At 42.4% G+C, this 14907-nt stretch overlaps 1 protein-coding gene across 1 annotated transcript in view; it reads left to right on the top strand.

Moving 5' to 3' along the window:
* Rtel1 (Regulator of telomere elongation helicase 1) overlaps positions 1–14907 on the top strand; it is a 168671-nt gene that overhangs the window by 95634 nt on the left and 58130 nt on the right. The window contains exon 11 of the mRNA XM_067144670.2: positions 10453–10615. Coding sequence (XP_067000771.2) covers positions 10453–10615 — 163 coding nt within the window. The remainder of the gene's footprint in view (positions 1–10452; positions 10616–14907) is intronic.

Below are 14907 nucleotides of genomic sequence, written 5' to 3'. Positions count from 1 at the left end.
TTCAGATTCTCTAACCTACCACAACGATTCAAACTTCTAACATTCCACGCTCCGACTCGCAGAATGTCAGTATCCATCTTCCTGATGATCGCCCCCTCTCGTGTAGTCCCCACCCGGAGATCCGAATGGGGGACTAGTTTACCTCCGGAATATTTTACCCGGGAGGAAGCCATCATCAGTACATCATTCATACAGAGCGAGCTGCATGTCCTCGGGAGGTGGTTACGGCTGTAGTTTCCCGTTGCTTTCAGCCGTGTAGCAGTATCAACACAGCTAAGCCATGTTGAGTATTATTACAAGGCCGTATCAGTCAATCATCTAGACTGCCGCCCTTGCAACTACCGAAAGGCTGCTACCCTTCTTTCGATGAACCATTCGTTAGTCTGGTCTCTCAACAGATACCCATCCGGTATGGTTGCACCTGCGGCTCGGCTATCTGCATCATTGGGACACGCAAGCCTCCCCACCGCGGCAAGGTCACATGGTTCGCAGAGGAGGGTTACTCAGATAAGAACTAAAAATCTTAAGCGCAGCCAGGTCGAAATTTAGCAGTTCCATTTTCTTTATCATAGTCGGAATTACTATAGTGTCAAAGGCACTACTGAAGTCAAGAAGGATAAGTATAGTGAGCAGTCGTTTGTCCATGGCGTTTCTAATGTCTTCAGTAAACTTCGAAAGTGCTGTCGCGGTACTGTGACCCTTCTCAAATCCAGATTGCAAAGGTTCCGAAAGAACATTTTATTTAGGTATTCCAGAACTTGCTCGTATACTAAACGTTCAAAGTCTTTAGAAAGCGCAGGGAGTATGGACATAGGACGATAGTCAGAGGGTGATTGTGGCTCTAAACTCTTAGGTATCGATATAATATTGGCTGTTTTCCAGACAGTAGGGGAAGTTCCGTTTAGTAAACAGTAGTTCAGTATATGCGTCAGTATAGGCAAGATAGCACCCATAATGTTATGTATAAAAGTAGTAGGAATATCATCTACACCTGTGGTCTCTGCTTTAATCAAGTACAAAGCCTGATTTTCTGTGACACTGTGAAATGTAAATGGTGGATTGGCTGGAGGAGAGGGCGGTGAGTCGGTGCAGTTAATTTGGCTAGGTTGAATATTTATTCTACTAAAGTAATCGTTCAGTTTGCCAAGTGGAATGTCAGGAGTTGTCTGTCTCTGTTGATGCTTTCCTATTCCTAGAGCTCTAAGTTGCCATGCGCGATTAGAATTTAAGTTGTTAGCTAAATTCCGGAAATATATAAATGTTTTATTTCTGATTAACTGCTTTGTGCGATACACTGTCCAATACACTCTTTGATTCTGAGGCAACTTGATTTTTGTGTTATGTTCTCCTTTAAGATGTGGTTATATTCGAAGTCTGTGTTATCTAGGGTTTGTTTATAATGTCGAAATAACGAACCATGGTGGGCCATCATTCTCTTGCCTTCATCATCTAGCCATGGACAAGAAGGACGAGAAACCTGTATTCGACGCGTGTGTGTGTGTATATATTTGCCGCATTATTTGTATAAAATGTCACTTCTTTATTGCTTATCACATGACCATTATTATAATAACATTACCATATTTATTCTAAACCAGAATATTGCATCCTTACTCAAACTGTTTATTCTTGCATTCATTTCACTTGTACTTGGAATATATGAAATGCTGCAGTTATGTTGGATCGAAGTAACAGAGGTAACCGGAGGGGAGGGAGGTTGCCATCCAAGGAGTCCAGACACCCCAGGAGTTTTAACGAATGTACTTTTATTAAGCATTTTATATGTAATGTATATTAATATTAGCTTCCGGAGTCAGACTCATGCGCTGAATGATCAGTGTTGAGGCCTTCGGTTCAGAGGGTTCCGGGTTCGATTCCTGGCTGGGTAGGGGAGTTTAGTCGCGTCTGATTTATTCTTCTGGCTGGGGACTGGGTGTTTGTCCCAACATATTCATATTCACACAACATACTACACTACCAACCACCGAAGAAACGCACAACATTGATTACATCCCTCTATATAGGGTTGGCATCGAAAAGTTCATCCAGCCGTAAAACAGGGCCAAATCCACATGTGGGACACAGTTCGCGACCCCACAATGTGGGAAAAGCGCGGGAAGAAGAAGAAGAAGATTACTATTCGCTTCCGGAATCAACACGAATCCACCGCTCTTACTTGGATCCAAGGACACTCATTACCTTTTTAGGTATTCTACACCACCTAAACGATGGAAGTTTGGACACCTATCAAAATAAAATTCTGGATGAATGGGCCCCCCCCAAACTGAAATCCTGGCTACGCTACTGACCGCACTTGTACCTGAAATAATTGCAACAACCATGCCCAGTCCTTAACCTGTTGATACGGCACCAGAGGTTCCTCGGTAGGTCAAAACCGTTTGGCTTCTTTGTGGGATCAAGATGGTGGGCACTTGTTCCGTGTCTACCGTCTTCACATGTACACTTTCCGACCAGACAGGAGCATAGTACTCAGCAGCCGAGTTGACAAGGCTAATGTTAGTTAAACATAGACAATCAGCAGAAGCTCCCCAGGAGGTACCAAAGAGCTTATGCAGTATGTTGTTTCTTGCGGCGACTTTATGAGAAAGCTTAGTGATGTGTTCTTTGTAGCTAAGGGTTCTATCTAAAGTGACTCCAAGATATTTTGGGAAAGGATTGTACCACAGCTTTCATCCATTGAGCAGAACTCTTGGTTTGTAGTTTGCATCACGATTCGCTAGATGGAAACAAGAGACTTCAGTTTTTGTTGGGCTGGGGATCAATCTCCAGGTCCTAAAGAAAGTTGACATCTTCTTAAGGTCCTCCGTCAGAATTTGTTCACCGTCCTCAAAGTTATTACACTGTGCTACCAGTGTGATGTCATCAGCATATATGAACTTAGTTGATGTTGTGTTTGGTAGGTCATGAATGTACAAATTGAATAGCAATGGTGCTAATGACGATAATGATTAGTGATGGAATATTCGATTCATTTTACGGAATAGATTCATTTGATTCCGTTCACTTTACTGAATCAATACAGTGATCCAATTCACAGCACATTAGAGTCACCGTTCCTGTTGCATCTATGTAGTGTGTACTGATAAGACAACAGCAACAACATTCGGTGGTTGCTGCTGCCATCTGGTCTTCATTCTATGAACTGCTTTTCTATGCATCATCTAGCTTTCAGATTCAGGTTTCTCCTGAGCCATGTCTTCTCATCAGATTTTGATGTTACGTAGCCTTTCCCCCCACAGTGACAACTCCACTAAATAAGTATATAGAATTAGATGAAAAAATATCTGTAAGCACAATCATCAGTGATCCGAGCAAGTTGGCCGTGCGGTTAGGGGCGTGCAGCTGTAAGCTTGCATTGGGGAGATGGTGCGTTCAAACCCCACCGTCAGCAGCCCTGAAGATGGTTTTCTGTGGTTTTCAATTTTCACACCAGGCTGTACCTTAATTAAGGTCACAGCTGCTTCCTTCCCATTCCTAGCCCTTTCCTATCCCATCATCGCCATAAGACCTATCTGTGTCGGTGGGATGTAAAGCAACTTGTAAAAATAAAAAAAAATAAAAAAGTGTTTTACTAAATTTAAGTTTGAGAAACATGTCCCTTTACACTTCAGCTATTTCTGTCTATCAAAATTTGATAGACTAATAGGAAGTGTCATTATTCATTCACAGTGCTTAAAAAAAAAAAAAAAAAATTCACAAAATATATGTCACAATACCTGAAACGTATTTACTGTATGCAGTGTAGGCCAATGTCTGAGAGACATAGGGGGCCGTTTCCAGAAACGATGACTAGTTTTAAGCCTTGGACAACGTCTAAGTTGATCACGATCTTCCATTGCATAAACAATGTTCAGCCAATGTTTAGCTAGACATCGTTTAACACATTGGGTGCCACATGCCGCCATATGGTGTCACGCTGGTCTTCAAATTTGAGATGGCGTGACGCCATATGGCGGCACAATAGAGTTTCGGCCGATGCACTGTAGAAAATCAGCTGTGACATCTATGTGCGTAAAATTGTTACTGTGTGAGGAGCAAACTACAGGGTCTATTCCAGCTATGTATTGCTACTATGTACCACCATACGGTGCCACAGTATTCTTCCAAAATCACTGACTGGACACTGGTCATTCTCACAAGTCAAAGCGCGCCAGGTATTGTTTTTTCCTCGTTTACATTTGAATTATCATTCGGTTTGAGTTGTGCGAAAATATAAAGAAATGGAAGATATTGGTAATATTCTTGGTGGAAATGGTAAGTGACTTACCAAAAAGAGAATTAGTGAATTGGATATTTGTGAATTACTGATGGATTCTGATGGAGAGAAAGATGTAAGTGTTGATGACAGTGAATATAACACTGGTGACGATGAGTGGACTGACAGCATGACGGATGTATCGAGTAATGCGGAAGACAGTGGCGATAGTGATAGTGACATTATAGGTGGGGATGGTGCGAGTGCAAATGGTGTACACAATCATGTGAACAATGATGACTGGGGTCCTTGTGTAGGGGCACAGAAAGATATTCCATTTACTAGCCAGGAGCATCTAAATCTTCAAATTGATACTTCTTTAGCCACAGAAGTACACACATCAAGAATCTTGAATCGGTCTACAACAAACCCTCAAAAATAAAATATGAGGACGGTTTGAAAAGTTCTCAGAATCACCACTAGATGCCCGTGCTAGAGCAACGAGGTTCCCACGCAATAATCACACATCCTTTGTGAGTGAACATGTGGCGCGTCAGTGCTCTAGTTGCAGGAGTGTGGTAGTGATGACTCTTTGTTGTTGTTCCCACGTAGTGATTTGTGACAATGGAAAAACCTGAGATTCGAGCAGTAAAGAAAGGTATGAAAGCAAAGGAAATTCATGCCGACTTTCAGAACACTGGGGGACTCTGCTCCTTCATTTTCAACTGTTGCCAAGTGGACCAGCAAGTTTAAATTTGGTCGGGAGAGCTTGGATGATGATCCGCGTAGTGGACGGCCAAAAAGTGTTACGACCCCAGAATTTATCGCAAAAGTGCATAAAATGGTCATGGAGGATCGTCGACTGAAAGTGCGGGAGATTGCTGAAGCTGTATGGATGTCTTCTGAACTGATGTATTATATTTTAACCGAAGAATTGGGTACGAAAAAATTATCCGCAAGATAGGTGCCGCGGCTCTTGACATTGGACAATAAACGCACCAGATTGGAAATGCCCGAACAAATAGTGGCCCGTTTTCGGTGCAACCAGGAAGATTTTTTGCACCGGTTTGTTACTACAGATGAAACTTGGGTCCACCACTATACAAAACAGCAGTCAAAGCAGTGGAAACATGCTGATTCACCACCACCAAAGAAAGCAAAGGCAGTGCGTTCGGCCGGAAAGGTCATGGCCTCAGTTTTCTGGGATGCAAAAGGCATTCTGCTGGCCAAACAATTACGGGGCAATACTATGCAAACCTCCTAGACCAACTACAGGAAAAGATACGCGAAACAAGGCCTTGTTTGGCAAGGAAAAAGGTCATCTTTCATCAGGACAGCGCTCCGCCGCACACAAGTGTTATTGCCATGGCAAAACTTCATAAACTGGGGTACGAATTGTTGCCACATCCACCTTATTCACCTGATTTGGCACCATCAGACTTTCATCTATTCCCCAAGCTGAAAATTTTCCTCGGTGGACGGAGATTTTCTACAAGGGAAGAACTGACAGCCGAATTGGAGAGGTATTTTTCAGGGCTGGAGGAATCTCATTTTCGAGATGGGATCAAGGAAGTGGAACATCGCTGGACCAAATGCATTAGTCTACAGGGAGACTATGTTGAAAAATAAAAGCAGTTCCACCGAGGTAAGATAATTCTAGCTGGGGCTGTACCTTAATTAAGGCCACGGTCGCTTCCTTCCCACTCCTAGCCCTTCCCTGTCCCATTGTCGCCATAAGACCTATCTGTGTCGGTGCGACGTAAAGCAAATAGCAAAAAAAAAAAAAAAAAAAAAAAAAAAAAAAAAAAAAAAAAAAAAAAAAAGATAATTCTAGTACATTCCGAGAACTTTTCAAAGCACCTACGTATGACCCTTTTAGTCACTTTCTATGAGAGGCAGGGATTACCTGTGGATGTATTCAACCCTTCCCATCCACAGGGGTCCAATACATGGTACCAAACCACAATCAGTGCCCGCGCCTAGGTCGCCCCTTTTAGTCGCCTCTTACAACAGGCAGGGTATACTGGGGGTGTATTTTTCATCTTCATCTCCCCGCCTGCAGGGGTAACAGTACATAATGTAATATAAGTACTTGTTTTGCATTTCAGTATGTTTTCATAAATATTGTGTTAGTTTGAATTAGCACATAAATTTGATGTATTTGAAATTTGTGTTGTATAGTACATTCCATATAAAGCTTCAAAACAGTCTGTGACACCATATGGCGTCACGCTATATTGTATACATAAATCATCATTATAGACCGTCATGCCTTTCAGCGTTCAGTCTGCAAGCCTCTGTGAATTCACTAAATGTCGCCACAATCCTCTATTTGCAACTAGTGCTGTGGCCTCATTTAGTTCTACACCTCTTATCTTTAAATTGTTAAAAACTGAGTCTAATCATCATCACCTTGGTCTCCCTCTACTTCTCTTAACCTCAATAACAGAATCCATTATTCTCCTAGGTAACCTGTCCTCCTCCATTCGCCTCACATGACCCCACCACCGAAGCCGGTTTGTGCGTACAGCTTCATCCATAGAGTTCATTCCTAACTTAGCCTTCCTATATTTTATGTTTCGTAAAAATTGATGTGACACCATATAGCGTCACACATGACCTTGGTATGATGAGATAAAGTTTACATCATATTAATATATACCAAGATTACATAAACAGCCTATAAGGCGGAATATTATTTGAAATTCATGGCCTGGCACCAGTGGAATAGTGTGCTACAATCAGCTCGGCACTCAACATGTTAAAGCTTCAATATTGGAAATGGAAATAGAAGTATCTTCCATGGAATTCTTTGCTTGTCGCAACCAATGAAATTCATTGGTGCATGCGCCAAACGTTAGCCAGCTGTCATCTTCCTACACATTACTCAAATATGGCTAAGCATGAGCACGACTTGCCCACATATACACTGACTGACAGAGCAAATGCAACACCAAGAAGGATTGGTCAGAACTTTATGCCAATTGCAGGGTAGACTGACGTCACTGAGGTATGCTCATGATGTGAAATGCGCCGTTGTGCTGCGCACATAGCGAACGATAAATGGGACACGGCGTTGGCGAATGGCCCACTTCGTACCGTGATTTCTCAGTCGACAGTCATTGTAGAACATGTTGTCGTGTGCCACAGGACACGTGTATAGCTAAGAATGCCAGGCCACCGTCAACGGAGGCATTTCCAGCAGACAGACGACTTTACGAGGGGTATGGTGATCGGGCTGAGAAGGGCAGGTTGGTCGCTTCGTCAAATCGCAGCCAATACCCATAGGGATGTGTCCACGGTGCAGCGCCTGTGGCGAAGATGGTTGGCGCAGGGACATGTGGCACGTGCGAGGGGTCCAGGCGCAGCCCGAGTGACGTCAGCACGCGAGGATCGGCGCATCCGCCGCCAAGCGGTGGCAGCCCCATTCTTCAGCATGTGCAAGACACCCTGGCTGTTCCAATATCGACCAGAACAATTTCTCGTCGATTGGTTGAAGGAGGCCTGCACTCCCGGCGTCCGCTCAAAAGACTACCATTGACTCCACAGCATAGACGTGCACGCCTGGCATGGTGCCGGGCTAGAGCGACTTGGATGAGGGAATGGCGGAACGTCGTGTTCTCCGATGAGTCACGCTTCTGTTCTGTCAGTGATAGTCACCGCAGACGAGTGTGGCGTCGGCGTGGAGAAAGGTCAAATCCGGCAGTAACTGTGGAGCGCCCTACCGCTAGACAACGCGGCATCATGGTTTGGGGCGCTATTGCATATGATTCCACGTCACCTCTAGTGCGTATTCAAGGCACGTTAAATGCCCACCGCTACGTGCAGCATGTGCTGCGGCCGGTGGCATTCCCGTACCTTCAGGGGCTGCCCAATGCTCTGTTTCAGCAGGATAATGCCCGCCCACACACTGCTCGCATCTCCCAACAGGCTCTACGAGGTGTACAGATGCTTCCGTGGCCAGCGTACTCTCCGGATCTCTCACCAATCGAACACGTGTGGGATCTCATTGGACGCTGTTTGCAAACTCTGCCCCAGCCTCGTACGGACGACCAACTGTGGCAAATGGTTGACAGAGAATGGAGAACCATCCCTCAGGATACCATCCGCACTCTTATTGACTCTGTACTTCGACGTGTTTCTGCGTGCATCGCCGCTCGCGGTGGTCCTACATCCTACTGAGTCGATGCCGTGCGCATTGTGTAACCTGCATATCGGTTTGAAATAAACATCAATTATTCGTCCGTGCCATCTCTGTTTTTTCCCCAACTTTCATCCCTTTCGAACCACTCCTTCTTGGTGTTGCATTTGCTCTGTCAGTCAGTGTAAGAATATTGCTTACGGTGGAAATAAAATCTCATAATATTATCAACACTAAAGCGACACACCATTGTACAAGGAAGTGTGGCTTTGATTATAGCTTTGTTACGTTAAGTGTATTCTAAGTACCTAGCTTCTGCGATTGGAAGATGGAATTATAGTACTGTGTAACTGAATGAGTTGTATGGGCCAAATAGATGTAGCTTGCGTTCTAGAGATTATACGTTCAAAACGCACCATCGGCAGCCCAGAAGATTGTTTTCCGTAGTTCTCCAGGCAAATACTGGAGCTGTTGTTATAGCCACAGCTCTTCCTTCCCAGTCCTTGCCTTTTCCTATCTCATAGCTGCTGAAAACTTACCTGAATTAGCGCAACATTTATCCACAGAAAAACACACACACACATATAACCTACTTTTTAGTGTCACTATGTGTGCTTACTTGGCAGTAAATGTAATAATTAAATCCTTCCCGGTTGATGTATGTAACCGCCGTCTGACGATCGGGACAAGTTATTCTGATATGAATGTGGTCAAAGTAACCTATAATTCCACCGAGCTCGATAGCTGCAGTCGCTTAAGTGCAGCCAGTGTCCAGTAATCAGGAGATAGTGGGTTCGAGCTCCACTGTTGGCGGCCCTGAAGATGATTTTCCGTGGTTTCCCATTTTCGCACCAGGCAAATGCTGGGGCTGTACCTTAATTAAGGCCACAGCCGCTTCCTTCCGATTCCTAGGTCTTTCCTATCCCATTGTCGCCATAAGACCTATCTGTGTCGGTGCAACTTAAAGCAAAAAGCAAAAAAACCTATAATTCCAGGGAAATTATATCAAATATAGGCATCAACGTCTACATCATTTGATGGCCAGGCAGGCATCTATTTTTTGGAAATGAGACATAGCTCTCATAGTGCATTGGCACTGCTGGTGGCTTCAAATAGCCTATGCAGTGGCCTCCACGGTATGCACTAGCCTTGCGTCTTGGGTGGTATGCTAAGTCCCAACTGACGAGCCTAACTGAGCACACAAGGGTGAAACGCAGGCAACCAAGAATGAGTTAGCTGGAAAATTTATAATGTCCAAAAATGGACCATTATATTGGTATTATAAATTTACTCATTCAGGACAAATATTTTAGGTTCCCTATGGGAATCAACATCTACATCATTTGATGGCCAGGCAGGCATCTATTTTCTGGAAATGAGACATAGCTCTCATAGTGCATTGGCACTGCTGGTGGCTTCAAATAGCCTATGCAGTGGCCTCCACGGTATGCACTAGCCTTGCGTCTTGGGTGGTGTGCTAAGTCCCAACTGACGGGCCTAACTTAGCACATGAGGGCGAAACGCAGGCAACCAAGAATGAGTTAGGTGGAAAATTTATAATGTCCAATAATGGACCATTATATTGGTATTACAGTATTGATGTGTCGCACAATGCGTGATAATTTTGTGTTCAAGATCCCCCTTTATCAACTTTGTGCTTTTGTTGCATTTCTGTTGCTTTTGCATAGCTGACTGCATGTTCTTTTTCTTTGTATAGGTAGTATCATCATCATAGAACCTCTCCAGCGTGCCACATAGGGTGGTGTTAAACGAATCTTTGCTATCGTTGTCTGTCCAGAAATGCCTTCTCTCTCACCAGTGACTCCCAATTCCCTCTTCTTCTCGCCACATCCTCTGCCAGTTGATATACCCTTCATAATGTATTATGTACATACACATTGCAAAATAAAAATGCACTAATCCAGAATATGAAAAACTTTTTAGCACTGTATTAATTCATGCTTTGTTTAAGTCATTTTATGTGCAAGTTCAATAACTGATAAATATAAAGAATACTGAAGAGGGCCAAAAGAAATAATATATGTACCCAGATAATTCTAAATTACAACCCTGATTGAAATGTGTAATGTTCCAGAGATAACCCACGCTACATGTCTTCCTTGGCTCGTACCATACTTAACCTAAGTCGTATCATCCCAGATGGCCTGTTGATATTCTTTCCTTCTTACCATTTTATGAGGAAGTGTCAAGAGGAATGGCAGAATGATGGAATGTGGGCCAAAATATCAGCACTTAAGGTAAGTTTATAAAAGAGGATGAGTAAAATATGTCAGGAATTTGATCTAAGAACCAGATGTGGTGTGTGTTTCATATAGACTACATAACAGCCATTTGCAGAGTTTTATGCACAGGAGGTGCACGCTCACCTGTCCCGGCCTTGGATGCAAGGCAAGCTTGTTATTGAGTGAGTGAGTGAGTGAGTGAGTGAGTGAGTGAGTGCCTATCAAAAGACATGTTGTCAAGTGGTGTGCTGTTTGTTTTGTGTATTAAATCCCGAAATATATTATGGGTCTATATGTATTTACTACTACACAATATCATACGTTATGAATTTCTTCATAGTCCGTATTGAGAATTGATCACTGTCAAAGGGTAGAGAAGGGTCCACCTGTTCAATACCATCATCATCATCATTTTCCCTTATCCAGCTCCTGCCGGGTCGGGGTATTTATGGTATTTCTCCATCTTCTTCTTTCCTTCCACCATTCCTCTTCCATGATCTTGTCCCAGTCTAAACTTTGTCTTCATATGCCGCTCTTCACTGATTCAATCCATCTTGTTCTAGGTCTTCCTCTTGCTCTCTTGCCCTCACACTTTGCCTCTAGCATCTGTCTTGGAATTATATTCTCCTCCATCCTCTTTGCATGTCCAGACCACCGTAGTTTATTCTTTTCAACTCTCTCATTTGGCTTTCCTATCCCAACTTCCTTCCTAACATCTTCATTTTTCACTCTGTCTTTCCTATCATACTTCTTAGGAATTTCATCTCACTGGCTTCAATTCTACTCTCTTGCTTACTAGTCAGAGTCCAAATTTCAGCTGCATAAGTCAGTATGGATACATAGTACATTTTTTACATCATCTCTTTATTTTTCCTTGGTACTTCTTTGATCCAAACAAGTTTTCTTATACTTTGGTAGACTGCATTGCCATGCTGTATCCCCCTGCTAATCTCCATGTCTACCCTAGCATTTTGCATTAATTCACTTCGTAGGTATTTAACCCTTTCCGCTCGTGTGTCGACCCTGAGTCGACACAATGTTTCGCCGCTCGTTGCTATGGTTCATTCGATGTTAAGAAAACAGTATTCCTCTTATGACAACAGGGTTGCTATATCGAACGGCTCTGCGCAACACAATCACGCGGAAACGGCGGCACATAAATCTGTGAAATTCAATATTTAACCTCAAGATAACAAGCGGAATAAACTAAGCTGCAAATAATTTGTATGAACTAAAGGGGACGGGGAGTTTACAGGGGCTATTTTTTGGTTTGTACAGAATCGGAGGTAAAGAACGGCACATAAAAAACCTCAGCATTGAAGTAAATCGGCGGAGAAAATAGACAAATAATATTTTTATGAGCTCGAAGGGTGAAGGATGCATATAATAAATTTCCCCAGACGGGCTGAGTGGCTCAGACTGTTGAGGCGCTGGCCTTCTGACCCCATCTTGACAGGTTCGATCCTGGCTCAGTCCGGTGCTATATGAAGGCGCTCAAATACTTCAGCCTCGTGTTGGTAGATTAAGCCTACTGCCACGCAAAAACTCCTGCGGGACAAAATTCCGGCACCTCGGCGTCTCCAAAATCCGTAAAAGTAGTTAATGGGACGTAAAACTATTATTATTATTATTATTATTATTATTATTATTATTATTATTATTATTATTATTATTATTATTATTATTCACCAGGAAACACGGGGTACTACTGCTCAGTCGTATCGCTTAACAAAAGACAATAGTAAAAATTAAATGCGGTCTTAAAGAAAACAGCGGTAATTAAAATGCGCTTAAGAAAGAACTGCTAAATAACCAAACCAATCACAAATGACATGACAAATTTTTGTATCAGTACAAGTTATACCATGACTTATCGCTGCCCACCACAGCATCAAAATCTTCAGTAACAACTTCTGAACAGTACGAAAATAATATAAAACACACACATATTATGCAATATACAACCAAAGTAAAATATATACCATTAGACAACTTTATGGACTCACTCAACAGAAGATTATTATAACAGAAGACATGTTCGCACTGATTTACAACCTAAAAACACACGTACAATAAAGAAAGATTGTACATGACTTCACTACAGAAGTGAGCTGTCCGCGGTTCACAGATGCTTGTACCAGAGCAACATAGAAGGCAAATGAAGCTAGGCAACGAAGCGATGGCTGTTCCCGCCATTGTACATCCTCCCTACGAATGTATTTATGAAAAATAAAATGTTATATAGTTATTTTAATATCTCACGTGCAAAAATGCCTCATCCTTTTTATTTATCTTTCATAATACATAACGAAGTACAGTATAATATCTCTTAATCTTGAGGAATTATGGGTGTCTCAGAGGGGGTATGTTCACTCGTTGTAGGTCTGTAAGAGCAATACTGTTTTCTTAATGTGGAATGAGCCATAGGTTACCTGGAATGCCAGGGCTTTTGTTCTTCGTTTCGTAAGTGCTGGTCCCTTCCGGAAACCGAAATAAACCAAATGGGTGTGTTTTAGTTTCTCTTTGCTTGGCAAAATTGCTCCGTTTCCTTGACAATGGAAAGCAGTCGCGTGAAGCAACATGGCGGCGCACAGTCTGACCGAAGCTGAGATTTTTGCGTCTGTTTCGGCTGATTTTTTATAGTGACCATGAAAGTGATGAAAATTTTGAATCTGGCGATGAAAGTGATATATCTGTTAGTGATTCAAATGACGATATTGATATCAGCATTGCAAGAAATCGTGGAGGAGGCGATAGTATTTTGACTCGTCCCGGTCCCAGTCATACATTGCTGACTTCAAACATACCTTGGAGATCGCGGAGAACGGGTGATGCAGGATTACCCAAATTTCCTTACAGATTAGTCAGTGTATTCATAAACTGTGGCAATAGACTTAAAATAGAACTAGAGTACTGGTAGCTATTTTTTACTGATCAGTTGATAACCTCTATTGTCCATGAGACAAACAAATTTGCCAAAATGAAGTCGAAGCAAAATACTCCACTTCAGAATAGATCTAGTTTTCTTGGAAAGCTTTGACATTAGAAGAGCTGAAGGCATTTATTTGTGTAATTATTAACATGGGGATGAACAGTAAGGCAGAAATGCCGGATTATTTTAGTGCAGACTGGTTGGATAAACAAGCAGGGCTCCATCCAAGCATTTGCTTTGAACGCTTCCCCACACACACACACACACACACACACACACACACACACACACTCAAGACATACTGTTAAGAAAGTGAAAAACATGATTTTGTGTCATGTGCAGACCATACATTCATTAATTTTGGAGTTTCGTCCTTTATATATTGTTACAACCAGTACCTAACACCAGGTTTTAAAATATGAAGAATGCTGACAGAAATAAATACGATTTGGGAGAAATCAGAACGTACAAATAATTCGAGTGGAAAGGGTTAAAGCTGTCCCACAATTTCCAGACTCTTGACTTCCAATTTTCAGAGTTCCCTTTCCTTGCCTTTCCGCTCTCGACATCACCATAGTCTTGCTTTTATCAGTACTCTGTACTAATTTTCATGCCATACTTCTCAATTTTTTCGTTCAGTACATCTAGTTGTTGCACTTCCTTGCTGTTCTTTCCTGATATCACATCATCATCTGCAAATAGTTGTATCTTCATCTCTCTATCTCCCTAGGCTTCCTTTGTTTCTTTATAATTTTGTCCATGACTATAATAAACAAAAGAGGTGACAGCACATTCCCCTGTCTTAGTCCAGTCTTATTCCTAAAGTGTTCTGTCTTTCCAACTGGGGTCATTACTCTGCAAACCAGTTGTTGTACACTGTGGCTCCAGAAACAGTAAATATCTTAGCAGATTAATGTTAGCTTTGAGTTTAAAATGTTTAAGCAGAATCTCTTTGTAGCCTTGCCTACACTCACGCATGTGCCTACTTCAACCACCAGGCCTGTATCCTACTGTAGTCTCATTTCCATGGTTATGACCATTTCTTCATCTGATTCCTAGAGCAAGGATAATGTGGTGCCATTATCTCCTGATTGGTTTTAGGGCCTTAAAACATCGTTTTCAGTTCCATATGATCTTACCAAGTTTTGATCTTCACATTTTGAGGCTTGAAATGAGCTTTGTCTTGTCTTTGCACAACAAATTCAATATTTCACCTATATTAGCCTCTGTTAATGTGCCATAGTGACCTAAATCTAGGGAAAGGAGACGGCTGTTAAAATTTATTGCAAACAGGGTTACCCACAGGGTTCTAAAAGCTAAGTACAGTGGAACCTCGATTCTCCGTTTTTGGAGGGACCACCGAAAAAAAACGTAC

This window comes from Anabrus simplex, chromosome 3 (assembly GCF_040414725.1).
Source record: "Anabrus simplex isolate iqAnaSimp1 chromosome 3, ASM4041472v1, whole genome shotgun sequence".
In the NCBI taxonomy this organism is placed as follows: Eukaryota; Metazoa; Arthropoda; class Insecta; order Orthoptera; family Tettigoniidae; genus Anabrus; species Anabrus simplex.
This window is presented reverse-complemented; position numbering and strand designations above follow the sequence as displayed.